The sequence below is a fragment of the Mugil cephalus genome, chromosome 6, assembly GCF_022458985.1.
Source record: "Mugil cephalus isolate CIBA_MC_2020 chromosome 6, CIBA_Mcephalus_1.1, whole genome shotgun sequence".
In the NCBI taxonomy this organism is placed as follows: Eukaryota; Metazoa; Chordata; class Actinopteri; order Mugiliformes; family Mugilidae; genus Mugil; species Mugil cephalus.
Window position 1 is genome coordinate 18002833 of NC_061775.1, and position 12497 is coordinate 18015329.

Sequence of the window (12497 nt, forward strand, 5' to 3'; positions counted from 1 at the left end):
TTAAAACATAGTCAGCTTTTATGTGAATTTGTGGCAGAATGAATTGATGTCTTGTGAGTCCGAGTACGGACAGGTGGGTGTGAAAGTACACTTGAACATTCCTAGGTTGACTGCCCGTGTGTTTCAGACAAGGTCACATAGTTGCTGTTTTTTTTGTCAGCATCAGCATTTGGAGTTTGTGCACTTTGCCACTGCTGGCATTTATTAACATTTATTAGGGGAGAAATTAGCCACACATTTCCACCGCATTTCATAGTTATTGTGATATGCAGCAGAATCAGAGTGGCGTCTTCTGAAGGTCTGTGTTGCTTTGTTGTACCTGAGGATAGTCATGATGTCTGTATTTCTTTTATTTCAGTTTAATTATGTAGTGTGTTCTCGGTGATTCGGTTTATTTTTCTGTTTTATTTTGATAATGATATTTGACCTTGTCTTTTAGTTTAGTTGTCCTTTCCATCTTTGTGTCTTTCCCTCCCTTGTGGTCCCACTCATTTGTCTTGCTTTGTGTTTTGTGTGAATCCTCTAACCCCACTTAGTTTCAGCTCTGTCTTATTTCCATTGTTAGTTGTACATGTGTATATATATGTTTGTCTATTTTGAATTACTTTTGTTTGGACTATTGTTTGGATTTCCGGCACTGAGAAGGCAGTGCTTTTCGTTTCTGATTTTCAAGTCAGTTTCCAGTCTCATTGTTACAAGAGGACATTGTACATCTTTGTATAACCCGTGTGACTGAATTTTGTGTGCATTTGCTTATGGTCTACTGATTTTTGCCATCTTCTTTTTCTTATTTCTCCATTCCCTGATACCTTTTTGCATTGAAACTTGTTAATACATCTCCCACATTGCACTCTGACCGATCATTATTATAGGACGTCTACCTTTAGACATTGTTTCAAATGTGCGTACTGTAATTAAAGGCCTGCTACTTCTTTGCTTGTAATGCTTGCTTTACACAAAACCACGCCAAGATGTCTGTTATTTCTCTCTATGGAAATGAGCAAGCCCTAATAATAATAATTCTGGTAATTTCAAGGCCCTAAAACATTTCCTGTCAAATGACGCAGAGAATTCACTCAGCATGAAAACATGAGGTTTTAATGCTCATACATCTGCTGAACAAAAAAAAAAAAAAAAACTGTATAAAAATACATTTACAATATTTGCTTACAAAATACATTCATTTGCAATCCAAATAGATTACATGTTGTATCAAGTGACAGATGGACTAACAGAAAACATGTAAGATTAAGAACCAAAGATGTCAAATTACATATTTAAAAAAAGAAAGAAAAAGCTACGTATTTTCTACTCCTGAAAGGCTTGTGAACTCTTGAGATGTCTGTTAATGTCGCAGTTCAGTTAAGTTTCTGTAACATCACAGAGTTTACTCATTCAGTTCCACAGTGACGGTCACCCACAGTTGTATGTCCAGCCGAAATGTCCAGAAGCTAAGCGGTGAGCCCCCTCTGTTTCAAGTTATTCTGTGTAGATGGGAAGTTACAGCCCCTTGCAAATATTTAATATCTCTAAGTGAGAAGTGCTTGCAGTGATTACAAACTTGTGGGGAAATAAAAAAAAAAAAAAAAAACAACAGGGCAAAACTTGCTTTTGGAAATTACTTGTTAGTGCACGTTAGACGTCGCAATTAGAAGTTGGAAATGGTTTTAACATTGCAACTGTTAATGGTTTCACAATGGAAGCATTTTCAAAATAACCGCTTGCATATGAACTGCTTTTAGCCTTTGCATATTTGCATGTGCATAAGCCTTAAGTTTATTCTAGTTTGCATCTGAAAAGAGTTAACACATTGTCGTTTAAGCACATACTTTACATGCACGGCAAATTACATGTGCGTGTGGATAGATACAGAGTGATGTGAGTATTTTTCCATTTACAAATACAGTACTGTGTATGTTTATCCCTGCGTTCTGTTTTGCCAACCTATGCGCATACAGCGCGGTGCATGCATGCGGTTTAGTGCATAGTCTTTATTCCTGCGTGCATGCAGTGTGATCGCGTAAACTGTGTGTGAGAGTTGGCGCGTCATCTGAATAACCAGAGGAGGCTCAGCAGGCCAAACATGAGGCTTAAAGGTTTGTTCGCACGCTCCGCTGAGGAATGGCTGTGAGGGTGAGGAGGGCAGTTTGTGTAGGGCTCCAGACAGGCAGCGTAGGCCATGACGTGTGCCACGTAGTTCTGCTCCTTCACCCCGTGGAACAGGTGAGCCATTGGCCCTTTGGCGTAAATGGCCACATCCTCCCCACCGTGCGTTTCTGCGTCCAGCGGGACGGCTGCCTGCTGCATGTACTCCTCGTCATCTGCAGAGAAACAAGTAGAGGGTCAGCAAACACTGTGGTGGATCATTAACCATGTCACAGACTATGTCACCATTAATTAACCTCAAGGCTGTTAAACCTTCTCTGCTACCGTGTAGACCAATCAGATTGAGTGCATTTTACAAAAAAAAAAAATGAAATGTCCTTCCTTTGCCATTCTGAAATTAAGTGTGTTTCAGCATTACCATGGCAAGAAACTGCTCTAATTACACCCAATCCAGAAACAGCATTAAGATGTAATTCACCTCAAAGTGTCTTTATAGTTGCGCTGCAAATTGTCTCTTGCCAGTGGTCTGTAATTTACCCAATTAAACTAGATTACAACATATTCAAAACCCTGGAGGTAATTTAAGTCCCTCTGATAAAATGAACCATGCTGTAAAACAAGTACAATCATTTTTGGTTAAATCAACGCAAAGGGTTTGCTTGCATTACTGTGGGAAGATTGTCGCAAAACCTTGATTTACTCGAACAACACTGCAGTAAGATTCTGGCCATACGAATTTAGGTGCTGACTATTGCGTTGGATACGTAACAATTTAAAAACAAATCCACAGTTCATTCAGAAAGACAAGAGTTTTAAAGCGTAGTTAACTCGCACAATGACTACAGCGTAGAACTAGAACTGGATCACTGCAGTCCGCTGTTCCAGAGAGAAACACAAATGACAAAACAGGAGACAGGGCCGTGAACGCCATAAACGCAATATTCTCTCTTTGCTTTCCAGTGAAAAACACAGACATGAGTCAGTCGTAACCACATCAGTTCAAACTGTCTGTGCACACATCAGCACAGACGAGTGCCGCATCTGAAAGACATTAGCTCGTACTTACAATAATCCACCATAGTAATGTTCTCTCTGGTTCCATTTATATGGACATAACCAGGGCCATTGGCATACAGGATGCTGGTGAAAGGCATTCTGTCATCTGCTTTCTTTGGTGCCAGACCTGAATGACAGATTGTCTGAGAAGGTGAGTAACATTGTTAACACGCACTTTGTCTCAAACAAACAAACAAACAAAAAAGCCATAATCTTAAAATATCATGCAGTCAGCTTCATGTATCTAAAAACTACTTAGCTCTGTGTCTGACTAGCAAATAATACGTCCGAATCCTACCAAAAATGGGATTTCCTCGAGGTGTGTTGCCGCCGAAGGTGAAGACATGTGAGTGGTCAGCAGTGACCACAGTCAGTGTATCAGATTCCCGAGTGAGCTCTGCAGCACGCTGAATGGCGCGGTCAAACATCACTGCTTCCGTCAGTGCCAGTTTGGCAATGCCGTCATGGTGGCCGTGATCAATTCTCCCTCGTAAGAGCAGATGACCAAAAAAAAAAAGAAAAAAAAAAGTCAATTTTGCATAAATGACCATGTAAACAAGCGTCTCTTTTCTTAAGCTGACAGTGACAAAATGTTTGTTGAGGTTTTGAATTCCGAGATCGTGACGTGGTACTCATCTTCCACAAACAGAAAGTATCCTTTCGGATTCTTCCTGAGGATTTGAATGGCCTTTTCTGTCATCTCCACTATGGATGGATCACGCGTGTTATTCCGGAAAACCTCAAACCTCATGTCCTTGGGCTCAAACAGACCTGGAACCACAGACAAAAAATAAGGTAAGACATTTCACGCTTGATCAGATGGTAGCAGGAGAACAGATAACAGATCACTGTAAATATACAGAATGAGTGGTACTTGATAACTACAGATAAAAACTAAAAGCCAAGGGTTGGACTGAGGGTAATACAAGAGCTTATTGTCTGTAGCAACAAAGCCTTTCTAGCATTCAGCACCACACAACTTCATTCACTTAGCAAAAAAATAAATAAATAAAAATGACTGGAATAAATACTAGCTGTTGCCATGGGTGGTACATGCAGAAACGGGCTGAAAATCCATTATAATATAATGTAAATCTATTTCATTATGACTATAAATTGCAATTCATATCTTAAAAGTTGCCAGCAGTGTTAAGATGCACAACACGTTCAGGCCGGCCATCTCTCTAACTGAATTATGATAACAACAACATACTTTGAAAAAGCCCCCTGGAGTCTGTCTTTTTTTCTTTTTTTAATGTAAGAAGAACAATGGCCATTTCCAACTTAAAAGCTTCATATATTCTGTAAGTAGGAAAATGACGACAACTCTGTGCCGTTGCCGTTGCTGCTGCTGCATACTGTTGTACTGTCTTACGCATCATAACATCGAGAAACACACCCTTGAGTTTTTATTGCCATAGCCGGGGGTTATAATACTCACACTCAACCTTAAATTTATGGTGCACCTTCATGAGTAGTTCACGTGGCAGTGAAGATGAAAAGCCGAGTTTATTGGACTCCTCTTTCTAAGCCCTTAGATTAGTTTATCTGTCAACACTTGTGTAACACAGACAGACAGATAAGTTCAAACAGGCCATAGTGGCTATCAGAGGTGTGAGTATTTTACACACTCCGATAAGTCTGCGTGTACTCGATATGCCTTCAAGTTCCGTGGATACTCACCCATGAGTCGATCTGTATTTTTAACGTTTATCTCATCAAAGTCATTCCTGTGCCAAACGTAATGGGATTTCTTGTGCTGAAAAACAAACATGCAAATCTTTGAGTTGCATTCTTTAATAAAAATGAGGTAATATCTCTCAATGATCTTCCACAGTCTTACTGGTTTAGCGTTCAGCCACACGTCTATGAGGTTCTTCCTGTCCTTGCGGTCCCCTTTGCGGGAGTTGGAGGTAGGGTACTCAGGGTCTGGGGTACCTTTGGGTGTCATGTACATCCTGCCTCCCCCGAGGATCACCTTAAAAGGATAACAGACAGTAGACGGTCATCTAGAAGAAAGCGTGTACCATCCTGTCATTACTGCTGGTTTTCGATTTTCTGTTCACGTTACATCGGAAGCAAATCATTGTCAGAATGGAAAACTAAAACTGACACGCTAGAGTCCTGAATCTAGAGGATTAAGATGAAAAATGACATGAACAAAATACTCCACCCCAGTCTCATGGGACTTCATAAAAGAGTAATGAAATTTAATTTGGACGCAAATTAGCCTATTTTTATGACTTTGAAAGTAATGTATTTTAATTGGCATTCACTTTCATGCCAACACCACATACTTGAAGGGTGTGTTTTAATCCAAACCATCATCTTTTCCTAAACTAAAAAAAAGGGAGGACATTAAAAGACAGAAAACGCTGAGTCAAAACATCAATGGATGATGACCAACTTGGTGGCATCGTCTATCAAGAGAAACTGTCTGCGAAACTGTCTCAGTCCCTTTCATTGGTCTTGGAGGAGCGTCCTTCCTCCAGTCTCTGCTACAGCGGGTAAAATAAGTATTGAACACATCAAAATTTTTCATAGTAAACACATTTCTAAAGGTGCTGTGGACATGAAGTTCAGAAGTTTAGAAATCCTTCTGTAACCAGTGCCATCAGAATGTTTTGCAACAATAAGGCTGCGAAGGTCTTGAGAGAGTTATTTGCTTTTACCCATCATGAGATGTTCCCTGTAATGACACCTCGGTAATGACACACCTTTTTATAGGCTATCAGTTTGGACTGAACCAGCTGATATTGATTTGCACTGACAAAGGGCAGGATGGCTTTCTGATCCCTGATAGATTTCAGCTGGTGTCTTGGCTTTCCATGCCTCTTTCCACCCCCCTTTCTGCTTGTGTTCCCTCTGTTTACATTATTACACATAACTTAATATCTGAACTTCATTGTTTTGGTTTCTTTATATGTATGGATTACTTAAGTTGTTACCATAACAAAACTGGTGAAAATTTCAAGTCAATAGCACCTTAAGAAATATCTTTACTATGAAAAATTATGACGTGTTCAATACTTGAATGTGGAATAAATGACAATAAAAATCTAAAACTTCTGACCTTTGTCCAAGAGTTCATAAATTCCATAGTATCACATGATTCAGAAAGACATTGAACACAACTTCTTTTGGTGCAAAGAAATCGAGCACTGAACAGGATTTTTTTTTTTTTCATACATCGATGTCAACGTTGGTGACCAGTTGGGTGGCAATGTCAACACAACCCTGGCGTCGGGCGCTAGAAGGAAGATCTGCATCGCTGTACCAGCTCCGGCTAACAGAGTGGGCGTAGGCAGCAGCTGGGGAGGCATGCTGGACACGGGTGGTGGTCACTATACCCACTGATTTACCTGGAAAACACAGAGTCAAAGGTCATAATGACGCCTGTTGATTACACAGTAAATGTAGCGTGAGGGAGTTCGTTTCTGTTAAACTTTCTCCAATCTGATCAAGTGTATCACTCGCCCACACCCTCTTAATTTATCTCTTAGATGTTTTGATAATTCTCAGCCCCGTTTGATTGGGTTTAGGATGAGGTTGCATTAAAATGGAGGAGGTTTGTTGTAACAATGATGTGCATGTGTCTAACGAAACAAAGTTTATCCATCCATCCACCCATCCATCCATCCCAACCATCCCCCTACGCAGACTTTGTGGCTCTAAGACTACATCTCATGACTACTCTCTTTGCGATGAAAAGTAAGCATGGGTTGGGCAATGTTTTCTTATGATTATGGACAGACATAAATCCATTTTAATTTCTTGTTTGAGTCCCACACAAATAGTGGACAGTGAAATGACCACAACCACAAATGTAATGTCAAGTGTCCTAAGTATCATGAACATTGAACCATAATTGAGGGCGCTCAAGTAGCAGGGAACATGCTTATCTGATAATTGTTTTACTCCTCAAATTTTATTTTACAGCAGTTACAGTCATTGCATATCTCGAGATAAGAATGTTATTCATACTTGATAACTTTTCCATTACACAGTACACCCACAGCTCAGCCGAGCCTGTCCTGAGGACTTACCTTGTGCTTTGGCACGTCGTAGTACTGAGTAGACCTCGTTACCAAAGGTTGTGTTACACTCGTAGGCCACTGCGTTAGCGCTGAGTCCTACTGTCTTAGCGTTGGCCTTTACCCCACAGTGGTAGGCTGTAGCTGTGCTGGCACTGTCTGCTACCTGCTTATCCACACTGTAGGTCTGTAGAGTGGAAACACAAGCTTCGTTAGAAATGGAACAGCAAAAAAACATGCAGTGGGTTAAAAAAGTATCCCGACACATACACTTTTTTCGCATATTTTGTGTTTTTGTGTGTGTTAAATAAACAAGATTCCTATATCTGGCCATTAGCCTAGTCCCACTGTAGTCAAATTTAAAAGTGAAAGCGCTTAATGCTGCTTGTTGCTGAGGCGGAGATGACCACTAAGTCAGGTCATCTGCTGAAAGACCTACAAGGCCTAGTGTAAAATATTTTTTTATTATTATTATTATTATACTGTACATTTAGATATAACTCATTATCTCAATCACTCTAAAATTACAATAATTTAGGGATCGCGTTTTAATCTGTGTCAGCATCTTCACTTAAATCCTTGATCTTATCTAAATCCCTTAGGCTCTTCCCACACACAAAGGTTTAGCAACTTGAAGCTGCAGGGTATAAAACAAGACATGGCATGTTAAGGGAACAAAGCACGTGAAAAATGGACCCCTGAATCAGCCGTCTATAAACTGCAGCATTCATCTGCAGAGCATCTTTCTCTTTGTCACTTGGTCCCTCACTCTCCCTTTTTACTTCCCTCTCCATGTGTCACACTGTTCTGATTTATCAAGCGACCACAGACACATTCAGAGATTTATATACATGCACGAGCATGAATACATGCTTGGTAACCACTTAGCATGTGGGAACTCTTTCTTTCGCTCCCTCACTTTGTCTTTCTTTCTCACACACTCTGATAAACACACACAAAAACTAAGAGCGCTGTGTGTTTGGCTGTAGAGCAATTCTGAGGTCGCAGAGTACAGAAGCATGATAAAAAAATAAAAAAAAATTAATAAAAAAAAGCATATCTTTGTTCCTATTCCCTGTTTCTAATTCTAAGCTTTTTTCTAAATGTTATTTTCCCCATTTAAACTGTGTTGCCTAATATAATTACACCACGGTAATGGGCTAGTAAAAAGCTCTTAATGTTTAAAGCTACAGTAACGATTAAACTGCTGTTTTCCTTCCAGGAACACAAAAAGGTATTTAGTGGTAACTGACAAATGTGAATTTTAGCGTGCAAAAAGATAAGGTATAACTTAATGCGGCAACTCTGCAGACAAAAATGGAAAGCATTTAGGAAACTATTATAAAATGTTCTTTTTTTGGAAATAATAAACTGGGAAATCATACATTAAAGCATGAACAAATGATAAAAATACATCTGGAAAAGAAGCTGTGCTTATATAATGACAGCTCAACATTTTTGACTTGCACATTAACATTAATCACGATTAAATATCATTCATGCACTGCAAACTGAGTGCTTTGACATATCACTATTAAAATGTTCACATGATTGTACGGATTGATACAATATAAATACTGAAGCAGTATTATGTATATTTTTGAGCTCTGGGCATCTGTTCAAAAGCACTGCAGCTCAAAAAGTATAAAAGCCACAGGTTGGATTACAAATTTAATGACTAGCAATGGTTAGAAATAAAACATTTTATTGTCTACTACTAGATAAACCGTGTTCTTACAATGCCAGTCAAAGGGTTAACTTAGAAAATCTAAATGATGACTGATGTCCTGCAGGTCACCTTAGACAGGGCCAAATATGGGAAGGTGTCCATGGCCAGCACTGTTTCCTCCCCAGACCCACCCTCCATCTGGCCCCGCAGGATTCGAGCGGCCGACACTGTGGACACGCCCATTCCTACGAGACAGCGGGTAAAAACACAAGGTCACTGACACTGTTCATCTGTATTTTTGATTGACATCACTATCTGGCATAACGAATCACACAGCAAAGATATAACCATTCAGGAATCGATATGTTGAATGCAGGGAACTCTTTGTTTTTTGATCCCCCCAGAGATCTTATCTGTGCAAAATGTGAAAATGTCCAAACCAGAAATGATAAAATTTGTTCAATAGTTTTCTCGTCAATGATGTCAAAGCATGTGAAGCCCATTAGCATCCACTGAACCCGCAAATGGACAAGGCATTTAAAGCCGTGGTTTTCTAGGAGAACCACATTATTTTAACAAAATCATCACACAAATCAACACTGACTCTTTCAGGCGACTATTCGGATACGGCTTGTAGTGCATTTTACATACCGACAAGCATTGTTTTCTCAACGTATGCACGTCTTCGATCATTTCTTCCAAATCAGCTAAGGGAGCTGTTTAACCCTTTGTTGTGACCCATTCTGAGTTTTGGAATTTTCTCTAAGTTCAAAACATCCAAGACGAGTTACAGTGGTGCCTTTAACTCACCCTTAAGAATAACAGTCATAAAACAGGCTGTGGGCAGGAGAGATGCACAAAGAAAACTCAAACCACTCGACCACCCAGAAGTGTGACTAAGTCGATTTGATTGAAAGCAGATATTGTAGTAGTTAATGAAAAAAAACAAACAAAAAAAAACAACTTAAAAACTTCTTCAATCTTTATGCCTTTAAACAGCTTCCCTTACAAGAATTTATTTAATGCCTCATCAGCTGTAAATAAACCACATAAGTAATGGTTAATGTGAAAAGTTTTCAATCAAATCTGATCCAGGCGGAAACTTTTCCCAACAGGCAGTACTGATTCCCAGACAGTGCAGCGTCCGACCACACTGCTGAAGGAGGACGCATCAAGCATCTCTGGGGTAGGTCCCCCCCCCCCCCCCACTACAAAGGTATCCTGTGACGTGACGTCACCAGTGTTGCTATGGGGACAGGCTTAACCTTTTCCATGCAACTACACGCTTAACCATAAGCTTGTTGGTTTCACGCTATTTACATTGTCTGTGCAGACATATAGTGACTATATGTCTGCACAGACAGCTAATTCATGGCACCAGCAAACGTAGCAAACAATGATTTTACAAATGCTTTGTGAAGAAAAGGCTGTTCGGGCTCGAGGATGTGTGCAAGTCATTTTGGTGAGTCACGTTTAATGTGCGAGCGTGTTCACCATCCTGCTACTGCCACAATGAGCCAAATAAACACACCACTGTATCATTAGGCTTTTTTCCCCCTACAGAAACTTGGGGCAGGTGTGAGGTGGCGCCAACATTTACACGGACTGCCCCTAATCGACTCTTTGAGCCTTCCTGTTTCCACTGCGGTGTGGGATCCACTGGACTCATGAGGGTGCATAATTATTTTTGCGACAGGCAGGACTTAATTTCTGAGAAGAGCACAGATGTACCCTCTCTAGAGAAAGTACAGTATTTGCCACAAAGAATAATGCAGAATGAAGACCTATGAACCATTTTTCAACAAACTGCTGCTGTACACTGACACCTGCAAGAGATCAGACTTATAACTTTTAAACTTGGTTGGTCAGGGGAAAAAAACACACCTTCATTATTAAAGGGTAATTATTGACTATTGATAGGGCAACACAAACTCTATTATGCATTGCAACACTTTGGGCTTTCAAAGCAAGGATGAAAGAAACACACATTCTTCTCAAACTTACACAACTTTGTATTCTTGTAATTCTTTTTTTATTTTGCAATCATTGTAAGAACCTACCATCACCGAGGAACAGGATGATGTTCTTAGCCTGGTGTTCCCGAGGACGGAGTTTCAGCGCAGCATCCAGTGTTTCCTTTGCCTGTGCATCCCAATAAGCTGGCTCCTTCTCCAGTTCATACAGCGCTGCCCCATGGAAACACACACACAGATTGAGACGGGGGGTGAGATTTCACTGATAAATCATATGTTTAACACTGACTGCTCAGCATGCGTAGGTGAGATGCTTGCACGTGTGAAATTGTGAACCTGCGCCTGAATTCTGCCGTGCGTGCACACTCAAACCATTCTTCAACCTGCTCTGACACATTGACACATATTTTTCCTCTGGATGAACGAGAAAAGGGCCTTCTCAAAGAGGGTTTCAAACTGACAAAAATAGCCAAGAAGACACTTTGGTTTCTGTCCATTCATGCCCACTGAGAGGCTCACAGTGAAGGAAGTCAAGAAGGAACATTCCTCCAGCCGCACTCCAAAACATTGGAAAGACAAACAGTCCATCCCACAGTTTACATAAACAGGTAGACAGAGGCAAAAATATACTGACACAAGCTTTTGTTCACCTACACAGGCTCCCCATTACACCCACACACCTGAGCTTGTGCTCATGCACCACTGAAGTTCAAGCTCTCAGAAACAGTCTGTCCTCAGGTTGAGGTGACCTCTCCGTGAGTCCGTTTGTGCTACTAATATCTGCAAAAATAAGTGTCCTCACCTGCACTGTCCATAGCAGCCCGGCTCACAGCCATCAGGATGGGGCCCAGAAGGACAGCCAGAAGATTGGGGCTTCTGCAGTGTGGAGTCAGCATCTCAAATCCACGTGGCTGGTGGCTGGGAGAGGTCGACACAGTCGGCTTTCAGAGCAGCATCCAGACCAAGAGTCACAGGCACAGGCAGAGAGTGCGTTTGGCTGCTGAGACCTCCGGCCCTGCCTTTATAAAGCCCCGCTGGGTGTGTAGTAAGGACGGGCCTGCGCAAGCTCATAGGCTTACAGCCACAAAAGAGGGAAGAGAGAATGTGAGAGAAGGAGGAATAGCTAGGGGAGAGACAGAAAAGGAGAAGCAGGGACCACACAAGAGCCGCGTAGCATCTCAGCCCCACGACTCACTTTGATTCCTGAAAATGCAGCAGCTCCGTTTTATTGTTCTAAAAGGTTGCAGTCATTTTCTTCTCCCTCCTTTCCCTGCCCCCCCGACTCTGTGCGTGATAGAGATTTGAATGGTTCTTTGATGTGGTAAATGTCTAATGGGTCTTATTATGCAGCAGCCCCTTTAAAAGGGAGAAAAAGAAGTGGCTACCCAATTTGTATTGGCATCCATCATGGTACAAATCATAGCTGTGTCTCTTTCCAATCCTTTCCCCCCCACATCCCCTGGAAAAACAGTCCGAAAGAAGAAACTGAACGGCCTATTCTTGAAAATATCATGATTGAGTTTTGATGTGCTCTGCTTTTTATGTCAGGAAAATGGTTATATTTCCAGTTACCATCCCCCCTCCCTCCCCTTCTTTTTTTTTTTTTTTTTGCGTCTAAAAGACCCCAATATTTTCCCTTTCTCACCAAGTCAACTTGGC

General features: G+C 41.0%; 1 protein-coding gene across 2 annotated transcripts; it reads right to left on the reverse strand.

Moving 5' to 3' along the window:
• Positions 1 to 1121: 1121 nt before the first annotated feature.
• Positions 1122 to 12269, reverse strand: alpi.1 (alkaline phosphatase, intestinal, tandem duplicate 1). Of its 2 annotated transcripts, none has more exons than XM_047586311.1 (11): positions 11641 to 12263; positions 10926 to 11051; positions 8995 to 9110; positions 7209 to 7383; positions 6352 to 6524; positions 5006 to 5140; positions 4846 to 4921; positions 3799 to 3933; positions 3461 to 3652; positions 3173 to 3289; positions 1122 to 2321 (listed from the first exon to the last, which is right to left on the reverse strand). In XM_047586311.1, the coding sequence occupies exons 1-11, from the start codon at positions 11732 to 11734 to the stop codon at positions 2047 to 2049; spliced, it is 1614 nt and encodes a 537-aa protein (XP_047442267.1). In that variant the 5' UTR covers positions 11735 to 12263; the 3' UTR covers positions 1122 to 2046. The 2 variants fall into 2 exon arrangements, 1 of the variants encoding a protein (XP_047442267.1); XR_007112927.1 differs by having other exon boundaries at positions 2180 to 2321; positions 3173 to 3305; positions 11641 to 12269.
• Between the last annotated feature and the right edge of the window lie 228 nt (positions 12270 to 12497).

Bases quoted from the DNA above. Each gene is read 5' to 3' on its own strand.
- alpi.1 (XM_047586311.1), bottom strand. From the start codon at position 11,734: ATGCTGACTCCACACTGCAGAAGCCCCAATCTTCTGGCTGTCCTTCTG. The intron at 9,111-10,925 runs GTAGGTTCTTAC...GCTGTCTCGTAG, and splicing joins CATCCTGTTCCTCGGTGATG to GAATGGGCGTGTCCACAGTG. The intron at 6,525-7,208 runs GTAAGTCCTCAG...TGTGTTTTCCAG, and splicing joins ACGACGTGCCAAAGCACAAG to GTAAATCAGTGGGTATAGTG.